We start from the raw sequence: 17531 nt of genomic DNA, 5'->3' as shown, positions 1-17531 counted from the left end.
CTGCAAGGTGTATAAATCGAAGTCCTGAGTACGAATCACAGGTGAGCCCGTCCTGAGGTAATTAGCGATTGGGAACGATTCAGAACCTGTGGATAAATAACCCTTGGTAATTTCCCCAACAGTTTTCCGGACGACAGACTGCCGGTCGGGGACATGTATTGCAGCGCAATACTCAGAATGCTTGTTCCATTAGGTAATAAGTACAGCTTGATGCAGATTTTGATGAATGGCATACACTGTTTGATTCCCTGCCCTTCCTGTGCAGTACCAGTGTGACAGTTTATAGTCAGAACTAATGACTTGATCCCCCTCCTCATACATTGATGTCTCATACATTGATTTCAGAGATTGTGGGTTAAAGTGGATCGTTTACCGCAGTCCCGTAAACTGTGTCGATCGCCGAAATGGACGCGTGATGGTTGCCTACGCGACGTTGTTGGTTCGGTTAAGAAAATGGTTTCATTCGTACTATCGAATGCCGGGCTGAGGGACATGGGCGGCGATCCCAGGGGGATTTATCCCCCCCTCCCCCAATATTTATGGTGTGAGGGACGCTAATGGTAATATTCCTCCCCCCCCCACCCCACCCCCCCGCCAATAATTTTAGCACCCCCCCCACCAATAATTTTTAGCACCCCCCCCCCGCCAATAATTTTAGCACCCCCCCCCCCCCCCCCCAATATTTTAGCCTTCTTCCTTCACAGTAAGTACAAATGGGCCTTGTTTACGGCCAGTCTGCTACACAGAGCGAGACGCCCGGGCTTTCAAAATCGCTTCCGTGTTTATTTATTTATTTTGCATTTTGAGATACTTTCTACTTTACCATTTGAGCTTTTGTCATCAAATTTTTAACTAGCCTTTATTATAAGAAGATGTAGAACACTGGTTAATAAATTTGACATTTAAAAAATAAAAAATGTGTTTTCATGATGTTTAGCATGCGTAAGAAAAACAAGAAGAGGAACAGAAGAGAAAGGAAAAGGAAAGAGTACAAAGCAGACTTGGACGGCCAAACAATTATTTTTCTCCCTATGTAGATTTTCCGAATTAAAAAGCCATAAAGTTACCCCAATTAAAATGACCACAAAGGAAATAAATAGGTGATGTTCACGGCGAGAAACCTTTGTTTATTGTTGGAAATCGAGTTGCGATGCAGGCCTGCTTCTGGTCAAGTGGCATCGTTTGGATCACAGAAGGACGGATTGGTGTCATTGTGCTAGAATTGATCAGTTAGATAACAGTTCTGACCAGTTTTGTGTGCATAACAACATTATCAACATGGATGGATATCACTTTTTCACCAAATCAGCGTTGACGCAAGTAAGGTTCTCTTTGTTCAATTTCTTGTTTTTTGTCATGTAGCACACCGCAGCTGAATTATAAAAAGACCAGCACCAGTACCCCTAAAATTTATTTGTGTGTGTGTGTGTGTGTGTGTGTGTGTGTATGTGCACATGTGCGGTTGTGCGCGCGCGTGTTTTTTCGTTCAGTATCTCGGGGAATTTTTTCCCCCCCAAATTGTCCAGTCTCTCCCTCCCCACCAACCCCAATCGTGCAAATAAATCACCGCCGCTGCTGAGGGAGCCTTTGTTTCGTGAGCCTTTGTTTCATGACACTTTGTTTCGTGCTCCCGCTGTGCCGGGAACGAACGAGGTGCGATTCCAACATCGCAGCGATTTCTGATAAGTACATCGCGAGGTCCTGTGCTCATAGCGTCTCTCGGAGTGTCTCTCTCGGCGTTTCCGGGTCGGCGGAACCAGGTGCACTGTCTGCACCAGGCCAGGACATGCTGGTGTCGGCACCAGGTTGGCGGAACCAGGTGTCACGCTCTGTCGCACGGCGTGTCTGGGTGGATGCGCGTTGTTCTATCGACGTTTATAGTTGCTGCATGCATAGTGCAGAACGAACGTCGAAGGATCAGGTGCGTTTCTTCTCACGACGGCTTGGTCGGTGCACGAAGCGTGCGATGACCAGTTGTGTGTGTGCTGCGGAGCGAGGCGGCGCAAAGCGATACTCGTACGATTGCAAGCCACGTTGGAGCTGCAACTTTTGCCAGTAGAGCAGGACTCATATGGACGGTGTGTCGGGCGAATACTTACTGCGTATTGGGAAGAGCGTGAGGATGCCTTTTGAGCCCTTGTTATACTGAGGAAGAGGATTATTCGGAATCCTCGAGGTTTATTCGGGCCACTCGATGTGGAGCCAGAATCCAAGTGCTGTCGTGGTCATCATAGCACGCCCCTAAGTCACAGCTAACAAATTCTCCCAGTTGGAAAACCGGGAAAATACTTACAAATTACAAAATAATATTTAACTTAATTCATACTTCCATGGGATAGGGTGTCACTCCACTGCATCAGAGTCCACTGTACCTGTGATCCGTTTTTAAAATTCCCTCTAGTCTAGATGATGGACCCAGCTTGCGTACATCATATTCCCGTCAGGAAACGACTCATTGTTACCTGGCAACGCCGGGTACTTTTGCTACTAAACAATAAAAGGGGAAACATATTTAAATAAATTACAATTATGCCTGTAGTATATTTTGGTAAAATAATGTCAACTCAGTCTTTAAGCGTTTCTGCTTTAAGCGCAAATGAAACACCCCTAATGCAGTGAAGCTGAACATTTTTCACTGACATTGATGTGCAACTTACAAATGTGAAATATACCAATCGACTTTGATGAGCATGTTCATAATCCGATAATTTGCTTGAACAACTATTTCCATACAGATTTTAACATTTGGTCACTTTTTCTGTTCTTATAACCATTCATAATTTGGCACTTGCAGCTATTCTCACAGCAAGAAAGTACAGGAAGCGTTCTCCAACTTTGAGAAATATTTTAGCGAAAAGGCTGTTGATTCATCACATGCCATCAGGTCACCCAAAATATCAAAGGGTGGCACGCTGAGGTAGATCACTATGGTAGTTCTGTGGCCCTTTCTTTTTGTTTATTGCACAGTATTTCTTGACCAAGGCCTCTCCAATGTTTGATGTCATTGCTGTAACTCTGAAACAAGAGGAAAGTGAAAAAAAAGACAAAACATTCAACTTTCAAGAAAAGGTAATGTCACCATACTGCTAGAACTGAATCATGCTTCCATGTTGAACCTCCAGCCAACACAGTGTACGTGGTGAAAAATAAAAGAAAAAATATATGCATGAGGTCCGACAATAAAGTTCCAGGATTAAATAGAAAATTTTGTTGCAAACAAACCAATTGTGTTTAGTGGTTGCTTTTAAAGTAATCTCCCTGGGAGTCTTTCCACACTTGCCAAAGTTGCTACGATGCTTCAAAGGACCCTTGGAAGTAGTTGTCTGAAAGGCCATTTAGCTCATTGATCATGGCTCTCTGGTCTCTTCTATTGATGCAAATTGAGTCAATTTCATTGGAGTTTCCAACGTCAGTTTAATCAGACCAACATTCTCACCCTTTCGACATTTTTGTCTGTTTTTGCAATCGATGAGCATCCCGACATGCATCATCATTCACGTCCATTCTCCCTTCCACAAACCGCTAAGCCACTCAAACACACGTGATCTTGACATTGCTTCTCCCCTGTGCACTAGTTTCAACTTGTCGAAAAAGTCACTTTCGTTCAATGCCACTTAAATAAAATAAAAAGTGCCACTTTCATTTAATTTTACCAAATGATTCTGTTCCATAAATTCGTTGTTTCTCTTCAGAACATGATTGCAACACACAATTTCAACAAAACCCCCAGTACAGCTGCAAAACACAATGGCTAACACGGTCATGACAGGAAGATTACGATGCACACCCAATTATGAAACCCTAGCCAGTGCTGCCAACTGACGAGGAAAAGTATCAGTCCTGGAACTTTATTGTCAGAGAGAGAGTGTGTGTGTGTTGTGGGGATGTGATCTGGGTTAAAGGGAGCAATGTGGAATAGTTATTTCATTATTAAATGTTCATCATCAAAACAAAAGAGTATGGTATTTGTGTACAAAGATCACAACATGTTGAAGAATGTCGAGACAGATTTTAGTTGTGATCCTTCATTCCTCTGTTTTTTTTCTTTGTTAAATGTTTCTTTTAAAGTCATACACGGTGGTGAGGCTGCTAAGCTGGCAATTCGCATCACTGCTGGAGGTGGAAAAAAACGTTATGACATGTGAAATTAGTTCGTTGATCGGTCGTTTTCGTTTTGATCGTTCGGAAATTAGTTTGATGCGATAACTGCGCACGGAGCAGTTATCTGAGATTGGAGAGGATAAAAAGTGCTAAAGATCGGCAGATTAAAAAAGGAGCTGGAGAACGCCGACCTACGCAGATGGAATTGCTCCCTGAAGTCCTAACAGAGGAGTTTTGTGTTTGCCTCGGTGCTGCTGGATGCGCTGAGCATGGAGAGAGAGGACTACTGAGACGCACCTCGCCGAATAAGCTTCGTCCTTTGTTCTTTCCTAGGTCAATGTGTCGAACGAGCAGTCACCTCCTGCCCTGACTGGAACCAAACTGCCTCCAGACACTCTGCTAGGCTCTACCTCAGGGTTTGCCGATTATCTTTGTTTGTGACTTTCCCAATGTGTCAGGATATTTGACATACATGATCCTATTGTACCTTCCAGAAAAAAATAAAACAGTTGGCCATTTGTGTATTAATACCATAAACTGGCAAATCCCAAATACCTGCCTTGATTCAGCAGCAGCTTGCGTCGGAGTGGCAACTTGGTCTGTCTCTACGCCTTCTGGCAATATAATCATAAAGTAGATATATTGGTGGATGTGTCTTTGTAATAATAATAAAAAAGACAACTTTACAATCCAATTGTGAAGGGGGAATAACAGACTTCCTTACATAATGTACCAATTGCATGTTAACTTGTCTTTTGAGATGCAAACACCTTCACAAAACCAATTTATGGGCATCATTTGGTGTCCATTTAGAAATGCACATCATTTATGTCGATGAGATTGCATACTTTGTTAAATTTCTCATTGAAGTGTATGTACTGTGGAGGGAAGCAAATCGTGTAAAAGACAGCAGAACGCGTCATCGGACGGCCGCACTTATAACACGAGATTATACCTCAAGCTCACCTTCTTTATTTTTGCCCAGTCCTCCAAAATATCCATATCTTTCAGCATGTAAACAATATATGGACGTGCAGTGATGTCAAGGAGAACAGTGTTCAGCAAAGATCTGTCCTTAGAAAAAAAGTAACTGTTAAGAGTTGTACAAAGTAGTCATTTCATTATATATATATATATATATATATATATATATATATATATATATATATATATATATATATATATATAGAGGTGCGCTTGGTTATTAGAGGTGGGCATATATACATATATTTCTTATTTCTTAAACAGTGTTACAATGTAATGTGAAATCTTGAGATTTGTCTAAAACACAAGAGGACGAATGGAATTTTGAATTATTGTCAGACAAACAGGTCGGGATCACAATGTATGAGGAGGGGGATCGAATCATTAGTTCTGACTATAAACGATCACACTGGTACTGCACAGGAAGGGCAGGGAATCAAACAGTGTATGCCATTCATCAAAATCTGCATCAAGCTGTACTTATTACCTAATGGAATAAAAGGAGAAAGGACGAGTTAGCGTAAAAACATATAAGTTTATCAAAATATTGAGGTTTGAAATATTTTTGGGTCATTTAATAACCACCTGTTGACAATATATGTCTCAATTTTAAATAAATAAAAAGCATTCATGTATAAATAATGTCAGTGGGTGTGTATATGTGTGTGTGTGTGTCTCCATAACTCCAAAACCATGAAACATAGTGGCCCGAAACTTTGCATCCATACTAAGGGAACTCCGCGGGAATGCATGATTGAAAACTGGTTGTTTAGGTAAATTTAAACACCCCTTTCGAAGATAACCATTTAAAAAAAAAAAAAAAGGCTTATCCTCGGCCAGCCCACTCTCCCACACAGGGATCTTAATCTGCCATTTGTTTCGGCCTGCTCAAAAATGCCTTGCCTTGCCACCTTAATGTACTCTCACAGACTAAAGTATATAATCAAAATCTGTCTGTATATGAAGTTCGGAGCATGTGGCCTAATTAAGTGTCAAAAGCTGGAGTGAAATCTGAAAATTTAAAGAAATCAGTGATTCTTATACCTCAGCATATCTATTTTAAGCAAGCAAGGCTGTGTTTCCCTCCATTATTTACAAATTGCCAAAGATTTATACTTAACTTTCGATAATTATATTTGAGAATACTGTTAAGAGAATTATATTGAGTGGAAGAAATGATTAAGGAATCTGCCAAAAGTGTAGATTAATTGAGTGGAAAATAATGATGACAAAGCGCTCCTCATCGAATGCCTGATTTTCACTGTATACTTCGCTAATCGCCTGCCAAGCCAGCCATTTGTTATCAACCATTTTGTTGGAGTGCTTGCTTGAGTGATTAAGCCACTTGGTGAGGACTCTACAATATGCTTGGTTGTTCGTTTGCAAGCCATGGGGATACAGTCGACAGTGGTACTTTTTTTTTTTTTAACAGGTCACAACAGTTTCTGTACAATAAAGCGCTCCTCATCGAATGCCTGATTTTCACTGTATACTTCGCTAATCGCCTGCCAAGCCAGCCATTTGTTATCAACCATTTCGTTGGAGTGCTTCCTCGAGTGCTTAAGCCATTTGGCGAGCGCTCTACAAGCTGCTTTGTAATGAAACACACCTCTACTTCACCATTCTCTTACCTTTCCATTTGCTGTACTTGTCTTTTTGCTTAAATATTTGTAATGCCTTTTTGTGTGATCTGCTTTAATTCAGGACGTTATTCAATTTCATTAGGAGCTTAGAGCGATGTTATCGTCTATATGAAGCGAATCAGACGTTTGTGACGCTACTCTTCCAAGCTTCCAAGATGAATCACTTTACAAGATCACTTCTTTTCTTTTTTTTTTAACCACGATTCACCTTACCAGGGGTTTAAACGAATTTTCTCACAATTCATGTATATTATAAAGCAGGAGTGTCTGTCTGTCGGTTCATCAGTCTCCAAAACACTCCCTCAGTTTTGGAGTGAACCCTGCCAAACTTCCTGTGGAACCTTTTGGAATCCCAGCGGGTGTCCTAAGGTAGGTGGGAGGTATCATACATTTCTCAATAAAAGTGATTTTTAAAAATCTCCTCCCATACAAAACTGCTCCTCATCCGAGTGTAAACACAAGCAGCATGGGTTTGGCATTTGCCGTTTCGCCATTTACTGCATGTGGAAACATTCGCTGATTTGGTAGCATTTCAATACAATTGTGATTTTGATTTTCCACCTGAACGACGCCGCTTTTTCTCCATTCTAAGGTGGCGAGACGTTTCATAAATTTCTCCATATATATATTATTTTGAGTTTCCATCTGTATGAGGAGTTACCTATCCGCCCTTTACTCGCCGGCACATTAGTCTGTATTGGTTATCACGTTTGAATGGCATTCGTATTAGTTTACCTCACAAGCATTTATAAGATTGTAGTTTATTATATTAATGGTACAGTTGTACCAGTGTGAATTTGTGATTGGAATGATGCTGTTTGGAATGAAACTATAGAGAGATCGAGTTGAAATGATGTGAGGGTTTCCATCCATGGCCTTCGCGGATTCAGCAATTGCAGTTTGCCATTTACCGCATATAGAAACATTACACTCATTTATTGGTTCATGGTTTGGCATTGGTCGTTTTTTGCCCAAGTCGTTCAAGAACCAGCTGTCCATGCCTGATGTTCGATTGAAGGTGGCACAAGAATGTGGAATTTATTGGTTCATGGTTTGGCATTCATAGGGCAAAATGGAGAACATTGTCATGGGGACCGCAAGGCTAACCCCCGCTCTTGCAGGGAAAATGGCCTTAAAATGCCTGTTGTTGTTGTATGGTTTGGCATTCGCCGTTTCCGCATTGTCCTTTTGCATCGGGGATCCCCCCATGCTTAGCACGGGTACCTCGCTGGTAACTTATAAACACACGAACCACCACCTGTCATGGGGAAGGGGTGCGAGTCTGGAGGGAGGCAGGGTAAGGGGTGGGAGGAGTCAGGGGAAGTGGTGAGGAGGAGGGAAGGGGTGGGTGGGAGTCCAGGAGGAGGGGTGGGAGGGAAATGGGTGGTAGTCTGGAGGGAGAGGGGGGTGGGAGGAGTGATGGTAAAGGGTGGGGTGGGAGGAGAGAAGGGGATAAGGTTGTGGGAGGAGTGGGAGGGAGGAGGAGCGGGTGGGTTGGGAGTCCCGAGTGAGGGGTGGGTTGGATGAGGGATGAGAGGAGGGATTTGGCATTGCCCTTTGCTCGTTGAATAAAGGAATGCAGAAATTATAAGAGTATAATAGCCAAAGTAACCATAGTAAATGAAAAGAAAGAAATAAAAAGACAATTTGTTTGGGGTTGGTCTACTAGCTGCAGAGAGCAGCAACAGCAATATGAACATGCTGTACAGCTACAAAGCCAGTAACACACACAACAATCACAAAAACAGCAGCAAGGTGCACAATAAAGGATATCGGTGATGGTCACTGGTCGTTTTTTCTTCTCAAAACTCATTGGCTGGCATTTTCTTTTACTTCGTTTAAAACGGCTTCCATTGCATTGCTTCGTTATTTCACGCTTACCTAATGGAAGGTAAAAGACCCCGTCACACATCTCTGTTACCCACAAATCAGAAGATATTTACAATGTATGGTTCAAAAGGATAGAAACGTATAACAAAGGTTTAGCTGCTGCAAAGCTGGCTCAGCAGGACGAGGCACCTGAGCTCGAAGAGAGAACCTTTCTTTCATCCTCTGCCTTCCGGATGCGGGACTGTAACTCTTCTTGCAGAGAATCCAACAGCAGAAGCTTCTCGGCCTGGGCGAGGATTTAATTCAAAAGGTTAAATAACCATTTTTTTTTGTTCAGCAACAACATTGAATAAATACTTATACAATGCACAGTGATGATGAAACTAAAAATGGCCACTTATGATGGTTTGAGCAGACTTCATTTTTGCTTCCAAATGCAGTTATCCCACTTGATTTGATACATTTTACATATTTTGCAAGCATAGTACATTAAATTGGAATATTGGATTCAGGATGCAACAAGGCCAAGATGGACCAAATGGCCTCAACTAATATATAATGCTCTTTCTAACCACTGACTGACTGATATTAATGTTTGGTCCATTCCGGGTGTCGTAGAAAGCTGAAGTTTGGCGGGCCGACGGACATCAAAGCCAGTACACCGGGGAAAAATCACAGAACCGCCGGAAAGCGTCCGTAAATGAAAATTTACGTACAAATCCGTAAACACATTCGTATAAAACCCTCCAAAAAACCTCAATCAATATCGAGCAATTTAAAATTGTAATTTCTATAACTGTAAACTGTGAAATAAACATGACAATAATGTTCGTAAATTAAAAAGAAAAAGCATCCGTAAATGAAAATTTACGTTAAAATACAGTAAACGCGTCCTCAAAAACAAACGAAGCAAAACCTCAATCGATATCTAGCATTTAAAAATTATAATTTCTATAAATATTAAACTGTGAAATAAAAATCTCAACAAAAAGTTGTGTAAAAACCCGTAAACATCCATAAAAAAAACCTCAATCGATATGTAGTATTTGAAAAGTGTAATTTATATAAGTGTGAACTGAAATAAAATCTCAATGAAAATGTATGAAAAACCTTAAGCGCGTGTCACAAACTCACCCTCCCCCCCTCCCCCCCCCCCCCCTCCGATACCCCACCGGCGCTCCGGGCCGTGAAACGCTACTGGCCCCTCTGAACCCACAGCCTACTCTGGTCGACTGGACCCCAGCCCGAGGTGCCTTTTTCATTGATACTCACCACACTCCCAGCCGGTCAATTTATCGTCTGCACAACATTTTCGTCTGTATTTTATTTTTATTAAAAAAAAATTTTGGGAAACTATTTCCATATTATTTTCCTCTGTCAGCACCAACCGCAGAACATCAATACACAAATTTGCCGAAATCTCTATCCCAACTGTTAATTAACCCCGGGTTTCCTTGGGTGGTATCCACTCCCCCCATTTATTCAATCGCACCATACACTGTTATTCATTCATACTGGACCGTTGTCCCGCATTTATTCTGCACACACTCGTTCTGGTGCCATCTAACGAACCAACTTCCCCTAACTAGCTCGTGCTCTCTGTCTTCCCTTATACGAAGTACGGTCCTCTTTAACACTACATCGCTAAGCTCGCTACGTCCCCACTACTTGGCCAGTGTCTCTAATGCACTACAGGATTCTACCCGAGCCCATCCTTCTCAGGCTAATGCTACACAATTTTTTCTAGCTAATGTGCCTGTGCCCCTACGTTCAACTGTGCCCCCCCCCCCCCCCCCCCCCCCCCCCCGTGGGTCCATACTCACCATCCTGTCCTAGTCTATGAGCCCACCACTGCGAAGGCGCTCAGCTCAGCAGCGCATTCACCGCCTGCCCATTTATTAAAATTTCCGCACTATAGTATAGTCAATATAGCGCCAAAATACCCCTACCCCCAAAAAATTGCAAAAAAGCGTTTTATGGATATTTCTTGTACTTTAAGGCATCGTGAACAACATATTAAAAGTTGGACAGAAATGGAGCACGGGAAAGTAAAAATTTCTGACATTAAAAAATGGCCCAAATCTGCCCCCGTTTTCACTCGACACTATTAAGATGGAACATACCAGATTAAGACCACCACCACCACCACTTAGTAATGATGTTTGGGGTAATTACGTTATAATCTAATTGAACTTGTTGTAAAAAGATTTTTAAAATGTAAAAAAAAAAAAAAGGTTTTGATTGTTGCGTACCAGCATTTTAATGTTGAATCTAAGGAAGCCTAAATGGCAAAAACCACTAAACCTATGAAGTTACCTTTTTGTATGATGTTTAATTATGATGTTAGCTGTCACATTACAGAGTTTGGAGGCAATTGCTAATCATTTATGTGAAATATAGCCAATTAAGCATTTAGTGGTGAGTAAATATGCATTTCAACCGATGACATGTTTCCTAATTTTAATATTTTCCAGGATAGAAAATGAGCTCAAGCAAAGAAACCTGCCCCTTATGCCAAAGGGAATTGGATTGTGAGGAGACAGTGGTGGTTCGTGAGAAAGGAGCTAAAGGTATCAACCATGCTAGCGTCGAAAGAGGTGTCGACATCAGAGTCTAAGCTGGAACTAGTATGCACAAAACATGCCGGATCAACCACATAAACAAAAAGGACATTGCTTTAAGCAAGAAAGATCGGACAGATTCTGCTCAATCAGTAAAAAGAAGTGCTCGTGTTTCCTTGGGGCCGTATGACAGCAAAACAGATTGCTTTTTCTGTGGAACCGAAGTCAAGAAGATAGACCCAAAACGAAGTCATGCAGAAACGGACAGTTTTAGCTATGTGAAGACAGACGCATTTGTTAAAACGATATTGGTTCATTGTAAAACACGGATGGACGAATGGGCCATTGCTGTTCAAAGCCGCATCGAATATTTTTGGGGCGATCTTCATGCAGCAGACTGTGTTTACCACCAGTCATGTAACGTTAATTTTCGCACAATGCAGGAAATTCCGAAACAGTTCAGGTCAGTTGATTCTGCAACAAGACGAAAAATTGGAAGACCAAAGGACTGTGATCAGGAAAAGGCATTTGAAAAGGTCTGCACATTCCTCAATGAAAACGATGAAGAGCAGCTAACGATATCAGACCTTGTTGCTAAAATGGGAGAATACTTGACTGATTGCAAATCCGTGGCATATGGAAATCAGTACCTCAAGGAAAAGCTTTTAGAACGATATGGTGACTCTATTTGTGGCTGAGGGCAAGGGTGTGAAAAACATTGTGACCTTTCGGGGAAAAACCCGTCAGATTCTTCGTGACTACTACAATTCACCTCGGGAAGATGACGAGGAAGCACAGAAACGAGCAATTCTACAAACTGCAGCAAAACTCATCAAAAGTGACATAAAAACAACAGTTGCGCCACTTGGGGATACATATTCAACTCGTGCAGAACTGAAACTTGCGCCTGCATTGGATTATGTCCCAGCAAGTTTGCGATTCTTGCTGCAGCATCTGTTTCTGTTCATTGGGAAGGATACGTCCATAAAGGTTGCTGGTATTGGGCAAGCAGTTATTCAAGCAGTGCGTCCAAGGGCTGTAATTGCACCATCTGCAGTTTTTTCATCCTCTTCTGCAGTTTTTTCATCCTCTTCTGCAGTTTTTTCATCCTCTTCTGCCGTTTTTTTTCATCCTCTTCTTTCGTTTTTTTCATCCTCTTCTGCCGTATTTTTCATCCTCTTCTGCCGTATTTTTCATCCTCTTCTGCCGTTCTTTTCATCCTCTTATGCCGTTCTTTTCATCCTCTTATGCCGTTCTTTTCATCCTCTTATGCCGTTCTTTTCATCCTCTTATGCCGTTCTTTTCATCCTCTTATGCCGTTCTTTTCATCCTCTTATGCCGTTCTTTTCATCCTCTTATGCCGTTCTTTTCATCCTCTTATGCCGTTTTTTTCATCCTCTTATGCCGTTTTTTTCATCCTCTTATGCCGTTTTTTTTCATCCTCTTATGCCGTTTTTCTCATCCTCTTATGCCGTTTTTTTCATCCTCTTATGCCGTTTTTTTCATCCTCTTATGCCGTTTTTTTCATCCTCTTATGCCGTTTTTTTCATCCTCTTATGCCGTTTTTTTCATCCTCTTATGCCGTTTTTTTCATCCTCTTATGCCGTTTTTTTCATCCTCTTAAGCCGTTTTTTTCATCCTCTTATGCCGTTTTTTTTCATCCTCTTATGCCGTTTTTTTCACGGTGGCAGCAGATTTTTTCATCATCATTTGCAGATTTTTTCATCCTCATTTGCAGTTTTTTTCATCCTCTTCTGCAGTTTTTTTTCATCCTCTTTTGCCGTTTTTTTTTCATCCTCTTTTGCCGTTTTTTTTCATCCTCTTCTGCCGTTTTTTTCATCCTCTTCTGCCGTTTTTTTCATCCTCTTCTGTCGTTTTTCATCCTCTTCTGTCGTTTTTCATCCTCTTATGCCGTTTTTTTCATCCTCTTATGCCGTTTTTTTCATCCTCTTATGCCGTTTTTTTTCACGGTGGCAGCAGATTTTTTCATCATCATTTGCAGATTTTTTCATCCTCATTTGCAGTTTTTTTCATCCTCATTGCAGTTTTTTTTCATCCTCTTTTGCCGTTTTTTTTCATCCTCTTCTGCCGTTTTTTTCATCCTCTTCTGTCGTTTTTCATCCTCTTATGCCGTTTTTTTCATCCTCTTATGCCGTTTTTTTCATCTTATGCCGTTTTTTTCATCCTCTTATGCCGTTTTTTTCATCCTCTTATGCCGTTTTTTTCATCCTCTTATGCAGTTTTTTTCATCCTCTTATGCCGTTTTTTTCATCCTCTTATGCCGTTTTTTTCATCCTCTGCAGTTTTTTTCATCCTCTTATGCAGTTTTTTTCATCCTCTTATGCAGTTTTTTTCATCCTCTTATGCAGTTTTTTTCATCCTCTTATGCAGTTTTTTTCATCCTCTTATGCCGTTTTTTTCATCCTCTTATGCCGTTTTTTTCATCCTCTGCAGTTTTTTTCATCCTCTGCAGTTTTTTTCATCCTCTGCAGTTTTTTTCATCCTCTGCAGTTTTTTTTCATCCTCTTATGCCGTTTTTTTCATCCTCTTATGCCGTTTTTTTTCATCCTCATGCCGTTTTTTTTCATCCTCATGCCGTTTTTTTCATCCTCTTATGCCGTTTTTTTCATCCTCATGCCGTTTTTTTTCATCTCATGCCGTTTTTTTCATCCTCTTCTGCAGTTTTTTCATCCTCTTCTGCAGTTTTTTCATCCTCTTCTGCAGTTTTTTCATCCTCTTCTGCAGTTTTTTCATCCTCTTCTGCAGTTTTTTCATCCTCTTCTGCAGTTTTTGCATCCTCTTCTGCAGTTTTTTTTATCCTCTTCTCCCTTTTTTTTTTAATCCTCTTTTGCCGTTTTTTCATCCTCTTCTGCCGTTTTTTCATCCTCTTCTGCTGGCTTTGCATCCTCTTCTGCTGGCTTTGCATCCTCTTCTGCTGGCTTTGCATCCTCTTCTGCTGGCTTTGCATCCTCTTCTGCTGGCTTTGCATCCTCTTCTGCTGGCTTTGCATCCTCTTCTGCTGGCTTTGCATCCTCTTCTGCTGGCTTTGCATCCTCTTCTGCCGTTTTTTCATCCTCTTCTGCTGGCTTTGCATCCTCTTCTGCTGGCTTTGCATCCTCTTCTGCTGGCTTTGCATCCTCTTCCGGTGGCTTTGCATCCTCTTCCGCTGGCTTTGCATCTTCTGCTGGCTTTGCATCTTCTGCTGGCTTTGCATCCTCTTCTGCTGGCTTTACATCCTCTTCTGCTGGCTTTGCATCCTCTTCTGCTGGCTTTGCATCCTCTTCTGCTGCTTTTGCATGCTCTTCTGCTGTTTTTGCATCTTCTTTTGCTGGCCACAATGAAGGGTTTAGCATGGCTGCCTCTTCCATGACCCCTTTGTAATCAAATCTTCTTCCCATGTTGTCAACTAAAGCTTGGAAGAACTGAAAGCGGAAACGTTCATCATCTTGCTCAGTAGTCCAGCACATTTTGCTTTGTCCTGTGAAAAATGTGAACTGTCCGTTCAACAGTTTCTATAGAACTTAACAATTGCATGGTAATTTTCCCATAAAGCAGTCACTGATGTGCAGGAAGATGACAGCCAGCGGATGTCAAAAACTCGACCGAGAATTTACGTGCGGAGTCAATTCTGACTTCAAATTTGGAATCGGCATGCTCAAATTAATAAAGCACACTTACATTTACCTCAGGAGCAGACGGGAAGTTGTTTTTTGGTATCCAGTGTAATCAGTTGACCTCCTTTTGCCTTGAGAGCTGCCTCAACTCTATTCGGCATTGGCTCAGTTAGTTTATGGATGACGTTTTAGTCAATGTTTTCCCAACAGTTTTGGAATGCACTCCAGAGCATAATCAGACTTCTAATATAAATCTTACCTTTCTCACAAATGTATTGACCCATCATTTACTCTGTTAAGACTGCAAATAATAACTGCGGTATAAAAAATGAGAAAATAATAATAAATATATATATATATAATGGAGCAAGTGTTTGTATGAATATCTGCTCTATATAAATTGGTTGGACAGCTGGCCTGACGTCACTCACAATTGTAAACTGAAAAAAAATAATCAAACGTGTCATTTTGGTAAGCGCAAGACATCTTCGGAAGTGTCATATTCACAATCGCCATGCCCTCCCTACAAGTTTTCCGTTCGGTTTAAAACAAGCTAAGCGACTGTTAAAAGGTTCATCAAATATTGAAGAGGTTGGAGCCGATAAGCATCATGGGCCATGTGAAGGCGACAATACACATAAGCCCCAGGCTTCAGGCTTAGGCTTCAGGTGTCAGCCTATGGGCCAAAGCAATTGGATTATCCAGGCGTTTTAATCACGATCTATTTAATACATATAACAAGCATATATAATTTAATACATACATAATTTAATGCAATTAATACATATAAGAATTTAATAAATATAATAATAAATAATACGTATAATAAGCAGTACGCATGTTTTGCTTCATTTGCGTAACCCAGGTTATTCTATTTTCTGGAGCAATCGTGGCAGCGGTCTGTTGCCTATACACTGCCCAAATAAAGGGATGCGTCAAAAGAACGTGGTGCACATTTTGAACAAGATCTCCCATGCAGTGGGTACTGCAGAATATTCAATACTATGAAAAACTGCTGTTTGAAACTGTTGTATGAGAAAGCTTGGCATTGATTGTAGTGGACTCAGACATTTGTACCCCATTGTATATGACATACAAGACCAAGGAATCAAGAAACAATGGATAAATCAACATAGTGTATGGAATGCCAACACAGGATCATGAGCTTCAGCAACACAGGGTTTCAGATGGGAGCACCAAATGAGCCAATCCATTGTTTGGCTAAAGGAAGGTTAATCATAAAGTACAAACTAAACGTGACATTATTACCTGAAACGCATGCCAAGCCGATTCCTTTTCACACTCGTGTCTGTGTTCGATAATTTTTAGCCTGAATTCTTTGTCCAAATCTGCAATAGAATAAAGGATGGGAGGCTTTTGTATATCATCTCTAATACAAAATGGAAAATAGAATTTGAAGCGAATGCGTCGATGCATAGGCCTTCGCCAAAGTTAGATGTCAACCCACTGTTACATTTCCACTCAATAAGGCCACATGAGAGAATGGGAGAGGGAGAGAGAGAAAAGAGAGATAACGTCAGATGCTTCCAACTTGAGTTATAAACTGCAAAAATATTTTCAAAGGGCACATGACCTTTGACTTGTTGACCCCAAATTTTTTATATCCCAGTCCATACTTACACCAAGTTTGGTTGAAATCCCTTCTGATTCACAAGTTATTGTGGTAACAAAGATTTTCAATTGAAGGTCACCTGACCTCAGACCTTTGATATGTTGACCCCCCAACATCAAATAAATTCATCTTTGCATCATGGTATATACTTGCACCAAGTTTGGTCAAAATCCCTTCAGCAGTTCACAAGTTATCGCGGTTAGGGAAATCTTCTACGCACGCACGGACGGAACACACAATCGGAAAACACAATGCCTTCGGCTGTGGAGGCATAAAAGCATGTGTTGACAAGAGTCCTTTATAAAAGCTACTGAAAGTTAAGAAGGAAATGCTCGTCGTATAACTGAGCAAATATTGCGACAGGAAGAATTATTTTTAAATTCATTGATTAAATGGAAAAGTTCCTCAATATACAAAATCTTGATTACAATGACCACATTCTCTGACTTTTCGATCCCTTATCTCTCCGACTCCTGCTGGTCCCCCCTCCCCTTCAGGGTTGGCATGCTGCAGTCACCTGCCACTTCCGAGCGAATTTGAAGGTCATGTTGTAGCCCGGCCAATGGCTCGGTGTACTCCGGAGCTGCCTCACACAACACTTCCTCCAGCTTGTCATGAACTTGGTGCAGCCGCTCCTTGTATAACCTGCAAAGGGGGTAGAAAATATATGTATTGTATAAATGCACTGTTACAAACATTTACAGAATGAATGCTTTGTTAAAGCTGCAACTAAAATTTATTTTTTCTTTAAGCCTGGTGTTGGCTTAGCGGTTAGGGTGCCGGCTTGGGATCCTAGGATCCTGGGTTCGAATCCCGGTCGATCGCTGAATTAACGCCAGGGGGGTTGACTCAGCCTGTCATCCTTCCGAGGCCCGCTCTAGCAGGGAAAATGGCCTTAAAACGATCATTCATTCTTTAAACCAAAATTAAAGTTGAGCCTGAATCATAAATAAAGTAGAATCATAATACTTACTGTTGCCTGGATAAAAACTTAAAAGGTTGTTGATGCACAATAATTTGAAAAGCAACACAGTGCATGTGATTCAAAGTAAAGATCAGGAGTAACCAGATATACCAACCACGTTCATCAAATTGACCTCAGTGCATACAAAACGTAAACGGTTCAGCCTGGCAGAGGTATATGCTCTACCGAGAGATGTTCTGG

The 17531-nt window shown here is 41.2% G+C and overlaps 2 protein-coding genes across 4 annotated transcripts in view; both read right to left on the bottom strand.

The window, feature by feature from the left end:
* Window positions 1-770: 770 nt before the first annotated feature.
* Window positions 771-17531, bottom strand: part of LOC137438121 (breast cancer metastasis-suppressor 1-like protein) — a 31756-nt gene continuing 14995 nt past the window's right edge. The window contains exons 3-9 of one of the 3 annotated variants that reach the window (XM_068133085.2): window positions 16884-17011; window positions 16003-16082; window positions 8748-8844; window positions 8502-8609; window positions 5068-5132; window positions 4661-4715; window positions 771-3015 (exon numbers count right to left, since the gene is read on the bottom strand). In XM_068133085.2, the coding sequence (XP_067989186.2) occupies window positions 4707-4715; window positions 5068-5132; window positions 8502-8609; window positions 8748-8844; window positions 16003-16082; window positions 16884-17011 (487 nt within the window). In that variant the 3' untranslated portion in view covers window positions 771-3015; window positions 4661-4706. Of the gene's footprint in view, window positions 3016-4656; window positions 4716-5067; window positions 5133-8501; window positions 8610-8747; window positions 8845-16002; window positions 16083-16883; window positions 17012-17531 lie in introns of all 3 variants that reach the window. The other 2 variants (XR_010986655.2, XM_068133084.2) reach the window with 2 other exon arrangements.
* LOC144888499 (uncharacterized) lies at window positions 13744-14965 on the bottom strand. Its single transcript, XM_078766550.1, has 2 exons — window positions 13960-14965; window positions 13744-13919 (listed from the first exon to the last, which is right to left on the bottom strand). The coding sequence occupies exons 1-2, from the start codon at window positions 14584-14586 to the stop codon at window positions 13767-13769; spliced, it is 780 nt and encodes a 259-aa protein (XP_078622676.1). The 5' UTR covers window positions 14587-14965; the 3' UTR covers window positions 13744-13766.

This window comes from Myxine glutinosa, chromosome 12, assembly GCF_964187855.1.
Source record: "Myxine glutinosa chromosome 12, kmMyxGlut1.1, whole genome shotgun sequence".
NCBI classification, from domain to species: domain Eukaryota; kingdom Metazoa; phylum Chordata; class Myxini; order Myxiniformes; family Myxinidae; genus Myxine; species Myxine glutinosa.
This window is presented reverse-complemented; position numbering and strand designations above follow the sequence as displayed.

Excerpts from the sequence above, each read along its gene's own strand:
- LOC144888499 (XM_078766550.1), bottom strand. The coding sequence starts at position 14,586 with ATGTGCTGGACTACTGAGCAAGATGATGAACGTTTCCGCTTTCAGTTC. Across the intron at positions 13,920-13,959 it reads AAAAAACGGCAAAAGAGGAT|GAGGATGCAAAAACTGCAGA; the intron begins TAAAAAAAAAAG and ends AAAACTGCAGAA.